At 45.1% G+C, this 15,937-nt stretch overlaps 1 protein-coding gene across 1 annotated transcript in view; it reads right to left on the reverse strand.

Annotated features, from left to right (window-relative positions):
• Window positions 1-1,743: 1,743 nt before the first annotated feature.
• The window catches only part of ESX1 (ESX homeobox 1), a 36,441-nt gene continuing 22,247 nt past the window's right edge, over window positions 1,744-15,937 (reverse strand). The window contains exons 2-5 of the mRNA XM_059733124.1: window positions 12,798-13,298; window positions 11,906-11,951; window positions 4,089-4,375; window positions 1,744-2,607 (exon numbers count right to left, since the gene is read on the reverse strand). Coding sequence (XP_059589107.1) covers window positions 2,382-2,607; window positions 4,089-4,375; window positions 11,906-11,951; window positions 12,798-13,298 — 1,060 coding nt within the window. The 3' untranslated portion in view covers window positions 1,744-2,381. The remainder of the gene's footprint in view (window positions 2,608-4,088; window positions 4,376-11,905; window positions 11,952-12,797; window positions 13,299-15,937) is intronic.

Below are 15,937 nucleotides of genomic sequence, written 5' to 3' on the forward strand. Positions count from 1 at the left end.
GGGATTTCACCCATTATGTTGAAATGCAGGACTGTCGTTTCCAAAAGCTATTTTTATATGCTAATTACTTTGTGGGCAAATGCTGCTAATGATGATTTTTGAGAAGACTAGTTGGATTATTTTTAATTGCAGATTTCTCTTCTGAGTGGATGAGAGACAGGTTCGCTACAGGTAATATCAAATATGTCTAGCATTCTTCGGCATGTCTTGCCATCTTCTTTTGAACAAACAGGATCTGAACAGAAGTTTCTAGCATTTCACCACACTGCTATTAATTGGAGAAGAGCAGGCGGCACGGAAAGGCACGCAAATTGAGCACTGACAGTTTTCAAACTATTAACCTACTTTACAAAGGCTAATTCAGCAAATGGCCGGAGTTGGAGTGGGTTATGTGCTGCGATGCCAGCTAGCAGCAAAAGGGGTGAGAGGCGATGGCTGGAGCTCTTGTGAAGGGACCGCATTCAGGGGGTTGTGAAAAAGGTACAAATTGCATCACTCCTACAGTCTCCTGCTGGCTGACCCAGGGTGAGGCCAGTCTCGGCTCAAGTAGTTTGCTTTTGTAGAAGTGAAATGAGTCACCTTCCCCAGCAGTAGTTATTGAAAAATTTCTTCTGCTTTCTCCTTTATACATGTACACCACATGGAGTTATATACAACTCTCCTGCAGTCAAGTGTGTAAGCCAGGATGCAGCAGATTTGGCAGAAGAAGAGGAAATGAACTGGCCAGTCTGAATGATCGTGCAAGTGCCTGTGTAACATATAGCATTTTGATACAATTACGGTTTAGAGACATCTCAGAAAGCGGAGATAGAAGAAGGTAGATGGCCCGTGCTCTTGGCTCAGAATCAATGCAATCGGGGCTGCTACAGGGGACAGGTTAGGTAATTTAGGAGTTGTTGGCCTCAATTGATAGAGCAGGAAATTCGAGGGGAACTGAATCGTTCTCTGGACAGTAAGTGAACGTAGTGCATCCAAATGGTCTCAGAATAACAGGTGAGCCACAGGCAGCAGCAGTAAGAGATTCTGCACCTTGTTCACCCCTGTGCAACCCTCAAAACCTGTGTGAATGAGCCTCTGGGAAGGAGATTGAAGGCCCCTCAGTCCTCTGACTCTCTGCTGTGAATAGCAACTTACAATTAGCACTTCTGGCTCTTTAATGTTTGCAAAGTGTTATGAACATTTAATTGGTCCCCACAACAGCCCTGTGAGGTAGGCAAGCCATCTGTGAAATGGGGAAAACAATACTTACCCTCATTTAGAAAGCCGTGCAAGGCTGAAAGGTCAAGAGTAAGTTTCCATTTTCACAGGACAGGTGGGACAGTTGCAGCACACAGGTTAAATGGCTTGTCTAAAGCAAGGATGGAGCGCAGTATTTCTATAAACTGAACTCATGCACAAGGTCCTCAATCTCTACCGCCTCCCCTCCCCCCCAATAATAATACTTTGAAATGACTTTTTTTTTTTAATAATTCCACTGATAACCCGAACAGACTAAGGGATAACATGAACTTTGAGAAATGTACAACTAGTCAGAGCAAACGTAATGGTCTGGGCTTATTTGCTATTAGCTGTGCTAAAATCTTCAGCCACTTCATAGTTAAAACTGATGTCAACTTGCCATTCTCTATCGAATTACTGACAACATGCGGCACATAACGAACTTCCATTTACAGAACACATGGCTGGATTTACAAAGCGATCCACAGTCAAAAGCTAAAGTGTTGTTATTAAAACATGGCCACGTTGAACATGAGCAAACATCCGTTTATTTTAGTTTGAAATGAGATACATTTTGTACAAACCTAGATCAGAATCAAAAACCGATATTCAAAATAGTCCATCCCTCATTCCTGCTTAGTCTGTCAGCTTTGTGAAATTTCACTGGCATTTGTACTTCAACATGAAGCGTGATCTTCAAGTTAAGGACATACCATGTACTGATCTCAGGGCTAAGTTTCTGCAGCCGAGTTCCTCCCCAGACATCATTGCTCACAATGCTTTGAAAGCTACTAACGTTCTTACTACAACGGTTTGAACCTTTGTTACTTATGCCTGGTGTCCCATGAGCTTTCGCTGCAAACTCCTTTATATTATACTTGCTTATGTAAAAGAGTCGATTCCAGATTGATACCTTTTTGTCATATCAGAAATTCACCGAATAGACGCGATGTCCGTGGCCTGTTTGCCATGACATCGTGTGACTTTAGCATATAAAAACAGAGCCCGTTTTCTTTTGGCAGGGTTAATTTCCATGGGTCCGTTTTGAAGACGGAGGAACTACGGATGAGTGGGGTTTTTAATGTGTTCCTATACCGCTGCATGGACTTATGGGAGAAGGCATTTGCTTTCTCCTGCGCGCCTGCAGTCCGCGGGGAAAGTTTCTAACAAAGTTCTTTGTTAGTGTTTGTAAGACTGGATATAAGGTTTAATTGAGGGATTTGTGCTGAATGTTCTTTCGCTTTGAGTCTTAGTGCTGCAATGCTGGACGTTTTCCTTTCAATTGCTGCCGGATCAGTGAAGGCAGTGAGAGCAGGGTCTGATGGGGGTCCGGGAGCTTTCATTACTACTGACGCTGTTGTCATGAGAGGATTTAGAGCATTGAGGAACCTGTATTTGGGGGGGGGAAAAAAAAGTCTAATATTACACAAGCTGAGAATTACTTACAGAATTAGCCTTAGCTTTATTGCTAAACCTCAGAACAAAAATGTACTGAAGGAGTTCATTTTTCTTTTTTCTAACGGCAACTTTGATTTATTCCCCAAACCTACTTTTTCTGGCAAATGCAAACTTTACTTAGTATGGGATTCAATTCTGCTTTGCCTTTGACATTCCTTCCTAAACCCTGGATGCAGCTTGATATTCAGAGCCCTGCATTGCATGGGGCTAGTGAGAAGAGTAAGACATGGTAAGAATATGGTAGCATGCTAAATCCCTCTCAAACAAGCCTCGTAACACTGTAGACCAGCATGCTCTATGGAAACAACAATAAAACACCTCAATAAAGGAACAGTTTACAGGCCTTTGTGCAACAGATTTGTTGTGACAAGTTATTTCATGCGAAAAGCAGCATAAATCAGCGTGGCAGAAAGTGCTGCTTGTTAATCCGAGGCTGTGGCACAGGCTGTAATTTTAGAAGAGAGGGTCGGCTGTCTGTGTGTCGAGCCAGCATACCGGCAGGTCTTGGTGGATACATTTCAGGCCTGGGGGCAGGCAAAAGCTAGGAGCAAATCCTCAGCTGGTGTAACGTGTCGGAGTGCAACATGCACTCAGATGAATATCTCCCCCCAAGTCTTCAAGGTGGGGAAAACAGCCAACCTTAACCTTGGGCTTACTGTGGCCTATGGCATCATGCCCACTGCAGTGGGGCAGGGCTGGTGTATGGTCTGCAATAACAGTAACCTTAATTGTATGACTGTGGCCCTGACATTTAAAATGAAGCAACCTCTTCCTTTGCTCCCATGTTCTCATCTACTGGGTGGGAATGTCTAGCATCTTCCTCTATTTCAGGGGTGGGCAATTATTTTGGGAGGATGGCCGCTTGTTGAGTTTTGACAAGCCATTGAGGGCTGCATGACAGGCAGCCAGGGGCAGATAAATATTAATTTTCTCAATTTTTTAGGGGCCCCGCAGGCCGGATAGAATGGCCTGGCGGGCTGCATCTGACCCGCCAGCCGCATTTTTCCCCACCCCTGCTCTATTTGGTAGAGCTACTGTGAGCTAATATCTGTGTCTGCTCTCGAAGATATTAAGATGTGCAAGTATGCACCAGTGAATATAAGATCAGAAGGAAATCTGTGCCTATTCCACATTAGAAGTCAGTCATGAAGACCGTGATCCCAGAATCAACAGGCCCCGGATTTCACCCCATTGTGCCGTAAGCAGACTTCAGTTTGGGGTACTGGTTAACGTAGGACCAAATACAGCTTGTCTTGTCCCTATAGCAAGTTCCTTCTGTTAATTTCAGTACCGAAACTCACTTCATCACGGCACAGATCAACTATTTCCTCCTATAAAAAGATGACTTTTTCAACCAGTTTTCTATTTAAAAGAAATAAATGTTATTAAGGGGCAATTGAGAGACTCCATACCTTCCAAAATGTGGATTTAAAATCGGATTCCTGAAGAGAGAGGTCCAGGTGAGACTGCTGAGTCCAAAAGGCCCTAAGGATGCCGGGCTGAAAGCTGGTGATACAGAGGGTACAGCTAGAGTGGACAGCGGGAGTGATCTCCATGTGTGGTCCAGAAGAGGAGACTGGCTTAAAGGAACATCCAAGAAGAGACCCAAGGGATGTGCCAAGGAGACACTGGGAACATTCCCTAAAATTTCTGTTTTTTCATGTTTCCTCCATTTTGCCCTTCTGTTCTGAAACCAGACCTTGGAGAGACAGATTACAGGATTAGCTACGTTGTTGTTGGTGTAGCTTCTGTCAATCAGAGTAGGCAACGTGCACACAGAAAAGGAGTTATTGTTTAAGGGCAGTTACTTCATATCAAACATTCAGTTTACATAGGAGTAATGCATACAAGCATGTTAGACTGGAACAAAGAGTGGTGTCAAGAAGTCCTAACAAGCAACCCGTTGACCAGTTTGAATTTTTAGAGTCTAACAGCTACTAACTGAATTGCTACTTCATGCAACTCTTTACCAAAACTGAAGAAGCAAAATGCAACAAAAAATTCAATAGTGGCTGCCTCACTCCGTGAATTTTAAGAAGTAACGTAATCATGAATGTGACAATGGGTTAGCACAGACGGAGTATGGTTTAAAGGTTTAGAAAGTTTGACTATCTATATAGAGAAGGATTTTAAAAGAAAAGTTTTGAGAATTTTTTTGCCTTGCTTATCTGTCATATATAATCATGTAAAATTGATGAATTTACCTGTCGTGCCAGAGAAATTCAGATTGTTTGAACCTTCAATAACCAAGAATGAACAGAACATGGAGACATGCAGTTCTCAGAAAGGGACTTTGGGTAGGAAATCATAGAAAATGAATGTTGGCAGGGGACCTCAGGAGGTCACATCTAGTCCAACCCCCTGCTCGAAGCAGGACCCATCCCCAAGTAGATCATCCCAGCCAAGGCTTTGTCTATCCCAGTCTTAAAAACCTTCAAAGGATGGAGATTCCACAACCTGTCTAGGTAACCTGTTCCCGTGCTTTACTACTCTCCTAGTGAGAGAGTTTTTCCTACTATCCAACCTAAACTTCCCTTGCTGCAACTTGAGCCCATTGCTCCTTGTTCTGTCATCTGCCGCCACTGAGAACAGTCCAGCTCCGTCCTCTTTTGAACGCCCCCGCAGGTTGTTGAAGGCTGCTATTAAATCCCCCATAGTCTTCTCTTCTGCAGACTAAATAAGCCCAGTTCCCTCAGCCTCTCTTCAGAAGTCATGTCCCCCAGGCCTCTCACTATTTTTGCTGCCCTCTGCTAGACTTTCTCCAGTTTGTCCACATCCTTTCTGCAGTGGGGGGTCCAAACCTGGACACAGTACTCCAGATATGGCCTCACCAGTGCCAAATAGAGGCGAAGAAATCACTTCTCCCCGTGTGCTGTTAGCCTTCTTCACAAGGGCACGCTGTTAGCTCATTCCACCGATTGTCCGCTGCGAACCCCAGGTCCTTTTCTGCAAAGCTCCTGCTTAGCCAGTCAGTCCCCAGCCTGTCCTGGCACATGGGACTGTGTAGTTAATACTGTGTCATACTTTTGCTGATATAAAAAATAGTTTACTATTTGTCATGATCCTGTGTTATCCACTATTTTAACCCGCCAAGTATATTTTAACATTCTTAGTAAAATTAAGCACCGGGTAAGTCAACCTATGCTGTAGACTGATGCCACACTTCATTTTGTTGTAATTCTGGCAGTTTTTGAAGTACTCTTTCCTGGGTCCCAGGAAGGAAGTACACAACAGAATTCCCTGCATATGCATTGTAAAGTAGGTTTTTAAGCCCAAACGTCACATATGAAGGCTTTCAACCTTAAACTGATAATCCGACTTGACTCAAATGTTTAAGTGTTGTTGCTCAGGCCTTTGGGCAGAGATGTTCAAACTCAAACTAGACTTGCATTTAGATGAAGGGTTTTCATTCAGGTCCATCATCTCATTCCTTAGGTCTTTAATTTAGCTGCTACTGAGATTCAAAGTGGTCATTTCTGCGAATGACTCATGAGTATAGTGTGAATATCCTAATTGGGAGTCGATGCTGAGAATGTTTGACTATCTATATAGAGAAGGATTTCAACTCTTTGAAAATTGAATTTGTCCCATGCAAAATTATGAGAGTCTGAAATTCCCTTTTTATCCTAATGAGGATATTAAAAAACAAAACAAAACCCCAAAACCCAAAGCAACCATCTGGAAGCTTATTGTGGGATGGTCAATTCTGAAGTATTTAATATCAAAATAACCTTATAGAGATTGCTGAAAACTTTTGTTTCAACATTAAAATTACATATAAAATTGAAAAACACACACAAGTTTCGAGTTAGTCAAAATCAAAACATGCAGAATGAAAGACACGTTGAAAGACGAATCCAAATGAAATGCCCCGTTTTAATTTGAATCCTTTTGAAATGTGTTGAGTTTCAGTAAAAATAAACCTACATTCCTACAAACTTTTGATTTGGCAGAAACATGTTTTTTCAACAGAAAATTGTTCTGCTAATTTTTTCAGCCTGCTCTGTTTAATAGTTACTCCTTCCACCTACGGCAACATGAAACTACTGCAAGTAAGTGAATCAAAACATTCCTGTGCGTAGAGAGTAATTGGTTTTTAAAAATACGTGAGTCCTATTACAAGACGCTCATCATTATTTGTATTAGTCTGCTAGCATTAAAGCAATTATACTCTTGCAATTGGAGAAGAGCTGACTGGGAGTCAGGACTACTAGATTCCTCCCTCTGCCGCTGGCTCACTGTGATCTCAGCTATAGTAATCTTGACTTTGTAAAAGTATTTTGATGCCTAATTAAATATTAAAAAAAAAAAGTGCAGAGAACTTCTCATTTGTACAGGACTTTTTTCTTCAGAAGCTCACACCGATTTCAGTGGCAAACGATATAGCAGCCCTACTTGTATGGACCTGATCCTGTTACCACCGCTGTCGGTAGCAACTCTCAGAGCTCAGTGGGAACAGACCTGGGTTAAGTTTAATCGAACGACAACCTGTAACTTTTTATATAAGCATAAAACAGGGTCCTGCACAATACAGGTTCCAAATGCTTGTCCTTGGAGACCTAAAATAGCAATTAGTGACTTGAGCGCATTGTAAGTCTAGTTAGGAATATTTTGTGGAAGACTAGTGAAGACACAAAGTGATTCGGTTGTAACTGTAACAACTAGCCTGGGTTGTTACTGTGGACTGTGTTTAGGTTACCGTTCAGGTCAGTCTGTAATGAGTCTGGCATCTGGAATGAAGGAGGAGACAATGACAGAACCTGGCACAATAGTACCGAGCAAATAATCTTGGTAACACAAAGCCAAATACCAGAGACTGCTAAAGGTCAAACTTCTCGTGGGGGAAAATCTCAACTAGGGAAATGCTGAAGAAGTCTTAACACAGATAAAAGAGGGGAACAGGAAAAACAGGCACATTTTAGTCTTAATTCATCTTCAGTCACCTGCTAACCTGCAGATAAATGGCTAGTTTACAAGGATTATTGGTTAGTAAAGATTATCAATCCTGTGCCAACAAGCATGGTAAATGGCAGCCCAAATGAGTATCTTATTGCAGCTCAAAGGACTACAAAGGCAAAGAAAAGAAAACTGTGATGAGACCTGAGCCATCAGCGGAAGAACATTTCACTCTGTTATTGCTTTTACCCTATCCATCAATTGTACCCCTTTCCTAGCGCTATGAGTGCACACACACACTTGCATAATATATAATGTATATATAGACTATATTAATAGGCTATTGTTAATCTAAGCAATTTTCTTTCATTCCCACATAAACATAATATGGAGTAAAAAGGTTTGTTTTTTTTTTTTTTAACCTTAATGCCAAAATAATTCCATTAAGCCATATAATTTCTTGCGGTGATATGTATTGGGACTGTAATATCACTGCATTTCTGACTGGTCCAAGTGATTTCAATTGATTCTTAGTCTTATACTGTATTTAACAAGCTGGATTTAGATTCTCAGCACAGAAGAGCTTATTTAGGTTCAAGAGCTCAACTTTGAACACTTGATCTGGGCAAGACCCTCAATGACATGAAACACATCTTACTTTTAACTGATACTGTACACATTGATGGCTCTCCATGCTTTAGTCTGTATATTAATTTAAATATCATTCAGACTATATTCAACCAAAGCATCACAATAAATTATTCCATTTTCTCCTGACTGTAAACTGCCTTTAAATAAAAGTTTAGATTCAAATTTTAAGAATAAGACACGTCTTTGAAGTTACCTATGCACACCAGCACAAACTCATGCTGTCATTTAGCTAAGCATGTCCTTCTCATTGGCTATATGCCTCCTAAATTGCACATTAGATACATCTGACAGTAAGGAAAGAGGACGAGTTGTAGACTCAGATCTTATCCTATAAACAGTATTCCTGTACTGGACATTTCACTTGAAAATTTGGTTATTCTTCATAACCCAAATGGAAATGTGTTGGGCATTTAATATCGACTCAAAACTTACATTTATATAATTTTAAGAGGGGAACCCTGGCATCAGACCTCAGAAGACTTAAATGCCTTAAAAAAACCCATGTAAACAAGAATACTTTCAGACCGAAATGAAACAAAGATCAGAACTGAGACTTTTTTTTAAAGTTATCCACTGAAAATGGGAAACTGGCAAGTAGAAAAGCTGTATATATGACTAGCCATAATGCATCATCTTTCATGGATTTCAGCATCATTAGCAAACAATATTACAAGGATGCTTAGGCCAATTCACTGTAATGCTTATTACATTAGAAATGAGTATTTTTCTTTCTCTGCTATAGCTGGGGAAGTTATAAACTTTATAAAGTAATGCTTTATAAGATTCAGGGTGCTGAAGGGGCCAGGTAATGTTCCTAACTTTTCCCATGTTAAGATAAATGGTTTTAATGACTGCTTCTATCTTTCTCCCCAGACCAGTGATCTCCATTAAAAGAAGCACAAACCTGTCAACAGAGTACTGACTCAGACCGAAAGCCCACAAATACTAAGATTTCCAAATTGTCAAGGCATGAAACAACACAGAGTCCACTGCATATGCTTTCAAGACAAGACTCCAGGATGCATCTTCCTATGAATCTATATGGTGAGTAGTTAGTATTAGTTTTTCCTTTTTCCTTTGTTGCTGGGTTAGTTCACGTAAGGCTCAACAACAAAATCAAGTGGAACAAACAAATCCTAGCGTCCAAGACCCATTTTGTGTGTGCTTGCAGGTACTTCTGGAAGATTTATGGGCTGGGGGGTGCTTTCCAGAGAAGCAAATCTCTGGTGCTAAATGGACAGGTGTCTTGCATTAGTGAGCTACACAAGGGATAATTTTGCATTAAGTTAGCTTTGTAGAGTGACTTTGGGGCAGGTCAAGAGGATACCATTGATGTTCATTTTTATGACAGTCCAGCTAGCAACCCTAATAGCTGAGTGACTCACTACCTGTGCTGCATCTAGCCTCACAACACCTGTATAAAGTAGAAAAGTGCAATTATTTCTCTGTTGAACTTGGGGAAAATGAGGTAAGCAAGAGAGACTAACTTGCCCAAGGTCACAAGAGAAGTTTAGACAAGGGCTGAACCTGGGACTCAGGTTCGCGCTCAAACTACTGGAGCATCCTCCCTGTCCATGGACATGGCTAGGATTCCTACGTGGCTGTACCACTGAGTACAACCAATATGTTGTGAAAGAATCACGAGAACTGGAGTGCCATGACCTGCCATATGTCCATACTCCCATTTTCTCCTGGTGCCACCAGGAAGATGGATGCATCCTACAGGTGCCCTCGAGCACTGGATGGTGGGAACGGATGGATTAATAGTTTTGCCTCCATGTGAGGGAGCAAGGTATAGCCATGGCATACTGAGCTATTTTAGTTATTAGTAACCTTTGATATAATGCGCATGGTGGGTCCAGCAGAGTACTTGCTTTCCTTCAAGTCCATCAAGGACCTTAACTGAGGAGCTGATTTCAAGCGTGACAAATATTATTCACACAAATTCAATGACTGAGTATTGTAAGGGACGTGCATGTTTTCGGAGAACTTTTCCTGAAGGTGGGAAGTTCTCTGTCCCAAACCCAGCATTACAGACAGGTAAAGAAATTAATGGGGCCAGATTGCCAGGTGGGATAAACACTCAGTGATGCACTGAATCGCATAAGCTGAAAGGCTGGCCCAAGATACAGTCAGTAGTAGGAGAATCAAACAACCCTGCGAGTAAGGGGACAAACTGTGTGCATACAGATGAACAAGAATAGATGGTGGGAGCCAGATCAGACCGGTAGTTCATAGCCAGATTGACAAGCAAAGCAAAGCAGTTGATATCCAATATACAGTACGGGCTGTATTTATTACAGCTTGATTGTGTGTTAATTTGGATTCTTCATGGTTTTTCTTTTTTTTAAATCTAGTTTCAAAAAGATCAAGAGCTAATGCTTGCTATGTACTCAAGGTACATATCTTGGGCAAGCAAGCAAGAAGTGCAGTTTCAATACCTTCTTAAAAGATACTGTGTTAAATAGGAGCATTTAGACTTAGGAAAGGCTATTCAAGTGATTCTTCATTATGTTAAAATTGCAGTCTCTGTTCTGAGGAGGACTGCAGCATACAAGATTTGTTCCCGAGTCTTTTTGCTTGTAGTGGAAGATCCGGAAAAAAAAATGCCATCAGTAAACCCCTGACTACCCAAGCCAAAAGTTTCCATCAGGGAGGTATTTTCATCTCAGCCTCAGAATATATAACATATATATTGAAAATGACCACGCTATTTTACTTAATCTATCTTTAAGAAAAGATATTGTTGCTGTTCCTAGGTTAAACTGGGGGAAGGTAAAACTATGTAAATGCTTTTATGAACTACATAGCTAAATATTTAGATAAGAACAGCGATGAATCATTAGTTCACACTGTGACTTTTGTGTTAAACACCTAGTGCATTAGATTCTGGAGCTTAAAAAAAAAACTGCACTGAGAATCTGTAGTCCTCAAGACAGACTGAGGAGAAGTGATGCTATGAATTTGCTGATGGACCTTTACAGACCAGTGATAAATACCTGACTGTAAAGCATTACGCTTAGCTTTCCTGTCTTAACTTTAATAATGGTTACCTTAACTTTAATAATGGTTACCTTGAGGATAGGTCTCTTTTCTTTACACCAAATATTGAAAAGGTAGATTTTACAGGATTGAAGTTGCAACAGATGTTGACAACAGCCAGAAAATTTCCAACTGAACTTAATTCTTTCATAGGATACTACCCTCATTTCTGTTTCTAAAAAAAATTAAGCAGTGGAAGAAGTTATAGGGACAACGTATCAAATCTTTACTTTGAATCTACAGACTTTTTGTTGGTTTGTTTTCAGTACGTTGACTTAAACATGGAATGGTTTAAACAAAATATGTTCAACTCTTTCAATCCTCTTCTATGTTTGGAAAGCTACAGGCATATGGATTTTAAAATCATCCTGGCAAAGAACAGCGTATTTTTAAATGTTTGCCGAGATGTACAAATATGACCATCTATTACGACATTTCATTTTGAAAGCTCTGCTTTTGGAAAGGGAGGGAGCATACCAACAAAAGACCTCCATCAATGTGAACTGGAAAACAAAATAAAGCCAGCAGGACTATGAAAAGTAATTAAAAAACCCAGGTAAGACAAAGCTCAGAATATTTGTTTCAAAATACACCGTGCACAATCAGAGCTGCCTGGGAGTCCTCGGGATCCGTTACTCACCTGAACTCTTGCTTCTGTTAAATCCAGACGCATGGCAAGCTCCTCTCTGCAGAAGGAAGAGCCAGAGGTGATTTAGTGCCTGGATTTCTCCTGGCACCTCGGCAACCTCCCTGTCCCCACATGTAAGTGTTAGTAAACAGACAGCGCCTGATGAAATAAGCCTGCTGCTTATGAAGCCTTCTGCCCTGCGCCGCTGGCTTAGTTTGTCCAGAGCTTCCAAACTTTTCCGAATCATGTGCCGCCTTCCAGACTCACCACCTGCCTGCGTGCCCCTAGGTATTTTAACCCCTTCATTATTATTATGAATTACAATTATAATAATGAAAATTACATCCGTCATTATACAACTTCTCCCACATACCTCCCAGAGATGTCTTGTGCCCCCCACCCCAGGACTATGCATACTATTTTGGGACCCCCCCGAGTTAGCCTATTTGGCGCAAAGTCACCCTGCCTGCCCGTAAAGAGCCAGCCTCCGATCCCTGCCGCTCGCTTGGGGACGCGCCGACCCCCAGGCTCGCGCTCTGGCTCTGTCCGAAGCTGCTGAGGTCTTTCAAGCCTCTGCTTTCCAAACCTCAGTGCTGGATGCGCTGGAAATGCCTCGGCCGCCTTGCCCTTGTCGTGGGCTCAGACGCAGGCGAGGGGAAGCCAGGCAGGTTTGGCCCTGGGATGGCGCCTGGCCAGGACGGGGGCAAAACCAGGCGCCCCCCAGCTGGGCTCCAGTCCCTGGGAGCTGGGCTGCCCCCGGGGTGCGTGCCCCAGCCCAGAGCAACCGGGACCAGGTCCCCTTGAGCCGGGCGTCCCGCGGGGGCCGTGCCGCAGCGCAGCGCAGCGCGGGTGCCGCGGGCTGGGCCCAGCCCCTGCGCGGCGGCGGCGGCGGCGGCGGCGGTACCTGGCGAAGACGTCGGGGTAGTGCGAGGCGCGGAAGGCGCGCTCCAGCTCCTCCAGCTGCCGGCTGCTGAACGTGGTGCGGTAGCGCCGCTGCTTCCTCTTGGCCGGCCCCGGCCCCGGCTGGACGGCTGCCGCCGAGCCCGCGGCCCCCCGGCCCCCCGCTGCCCCCTCGGGGCCGGGCCGGGGCGGCTGTGCCGGGGCGCCCGCCCCCCCCAGCGCGCCGCGCTGCGCTGCGCTGCCCGCGGCCCCGGCTGCCGTGCAGGAGGCGGCAGCGAGCGGGCACCGCGCTCCGCACCGCCGCCCCCCCGACGCCTTTATGGGCGCCTGCAGCGCCGGGCCGGGCCGGGGTGGAGCCGTCGGGGCGGGCAGCAGCGCCGCCGCCTCCTTCTCCTTCTCCTTCTTCTCCTCCTGCCGGGGCGGAGCTGGCCCTGCCCCGACGGCGCCGCCCAGCACGCGCGGCCGGCGGCAGCGGCCAGGGGAAGACCCCGAGCCGCGCCCGCCTCTGCGGTGGGGTCACACTGCCCCGCTCTGCTCCGCTTCCTGGCCTGCTGCCTCCAGCCAGGGGTGGGCAAGGGGGTTGCACCCCTGCCCGCTCCTCCGCTGCCGCGCCGCCTGTCCCGCCTCCCCTCGTAGTCGCCCGGCGGGCATGGGCATGGGCATGGTCGGAAGCTTCCCTGGCATGGGGGATACTTACCTGCGTTAGAAAAGTACCCATTGAGGTCTTCTCACCCCTGGCTGGGAGCAGGGTGCAGCGCTTTGCCAAACCCTGCACTTGCCTCTGCATCCACCCATGCCCTCTCTCTCTGTAAGGCCGTAGCTCAAATAGGGATGCGTGTAAATCTTAAATGTGTAGGACTTAAAAGCCCTGGTTTTGTCGGCATTTTGGTCCTTGCTGTCGTCCATAAAGTTTGGCTATGTGGCTGCAGGCACCTGGGCCCCCTCCCCAAGAAAAAGCAGGCCGTTAGCAGCCCAGTCCTGCTGTCGTTCCTATTCCTCCTGATGGTTTCAGCCATGACTGCCAGATGCAGACTCGCTGCAGCTTTGTGTTTCTAGTCCGCTCTGCTACAGCCTTGAGCCACACGTGCAAGTGCCTCTCTAGGGATGAAAACCAAGTACAAAAAGACTGATTTAGCAGAGAAAGGCAGCTCGCAGCATGGTGCCCCTGCAAGGCAGGTAACTTGGTACACCCCTGGTTATGACCCCTGGTTTGGGGTCATAACTGGGATGCACAGGCTGTACTGGGATGGACAGCTCCATCCTGCTTGCAGCCAGGTGAACAGCTTGGAAGGAGGCACATGTTTTGAACTGAGATTAACTGTGTGATTGGTGTAATTGGAGGCAACTAGTGAGGGGAGGGATGAATCCCCCATCTCTTGTCCTCTTCTGGAAGATACACTCCTGGGCTCACGGGTTCAGCATCTTGTGTGGGAGGTCAGGCTAAATGCATCATTTCTTGCCTTAAAACTCATGAATAAATCACATGTTCTTTAGTTTTCCTCTCCTCCCACCTTCTTTCTGACCACAACCACTCCACTACCTCCAGTCTCTGGCCAGAAGCAACTTACTGCCCCCCGGTTAGCCTGTCGGGCCAGCCCTGGAATTCATTTCTTTGATCGCAGAAGCAGTTTTTTCACAGACCCCTTTCTGTAGCCCTTTCCATCCGAGGTTGGATGACCTCAATTCAAGCTTATCCTGTTCCTTGTCAGAGCGGTGGATGGGGTCATCACCATTTTATGGGAAAGGAGGCATGCCGAGATGGAGGGGGTTGATGTCAAAGGCTTTGACAGAGCTGGCAGTACAGTTTGGATCTTCTCACCCATACCCCCAGGCTGTTGCTCCCAGGACCTCTTCCCTTCTTTTGGATCCTGTAAGTTCAACATGTATTACATTGTCAGAACGACCACGGTATAGAACATGTCAAGCACAGGCCGTTGTGTCACAACAGAGGGAGCTCTGGCTGTCAGCTCCCTTGGAGTGACAAGGTTTGGTATGGGTGATGGTTTTTAATGGAGTCTTTCATCTTGTAACGTTACAGCTTGATTAGAACTGCAGCAATCCCCTGTGCTGGGAAATGCGTGACTGTTAGCAGCAAATGCAATTCCAGTAGGACCTAATGAGTGCCCGTAGCCGCATAACTAAACTTCTAGTACCAATGACTGATGGTGGTCCGTCACCTGGGACCGAGATGTCAAAGAAATCTGGATTTAGAAGTCCTTTCTGTTTATGTGCGTGCCAGAAATCCCCTGTTTGAGCCACAGCCTTACTGAAGGACAGGGCATGGGTAGTAGGTCTGTGTGAATAGGCAGCTATTCAATCTGGCTTCAGATCCAGCCGCTTCAGATGCCAGGGATCCGACCTGGATCTCGGGACCAGGTTTTCTCTTCGATTTGGCCGAAGCAGCTCTGAGGCTTCGGAGCCGCCTTGGAGATCCAGCCATAGGGTATAATGGGGAATCAATGAAATAGCTATAACTTTGTTATTTTTTTGTCTGATTTGGATGAAACTTGCAGGAGTGGTAGCCTCTGCTAAGAGCATGAAGCCTGCCAAGTTTCAAGAAGATCGGTGCAGAGTTCAGGGGGAACTGCACCCCAAATTCTTGAAAGCAAAACTCACGTCACGTCTATGCGTTACACCACAGTGGGGTCAAGACCGCAGGAGTGGTGGCCCCTGGTGAGGCCACAAAGCCTGCCAAGTTTCAAGGTGATAGTCGCAGGAGTTTGTGGGGGAACTGAACCTCAACTTGGTGGTGGACGGGTCATATTTGACCTAGAGGGATGTGAGCAGTGGAGTCCCCCCAGGGCTCGGGCCAGCGCTGTTCAATTTCTTTATTAGCGACTTGGACGAAGGGGTGAAGAGCAGCCTGGTTAAATTCACAGACGACACCAAGATTTGGGGCGAGGTGGGCACACTAGAAGGGAGGGACAGGATACAGCTGGACCTGGAAAGGTTACAGGAGTGGGCAAATGAGAATAGGATGGGATTCAACACTGACAAGCGCAGGGTGCTGCACTTAGGCAGTAGGAACCAGCAGCATACTTATAGGCTGGGGAACTCCCTTCTTGAAAGCACGGTGTCAGAAAGAGATCTTGGAGTCATTATCGACTCCAAGATGAACATGGGCCGCCAATGCGAGGACACGGT

This window comes from Alligator mississippiensis, chromosome 8 (assembly GCF_030867095.1).
Source record: "Alligator mississippiensis isolate rAllMis1 chromosome 8, rAllMis1, whole genome shotgun sequence".
NCBI classification, from domain to species: Eukaryota; Metazoa; Chordata; order Crocodylia; family Alligatoridae; genus Alligator; species Alligator mississippiensis.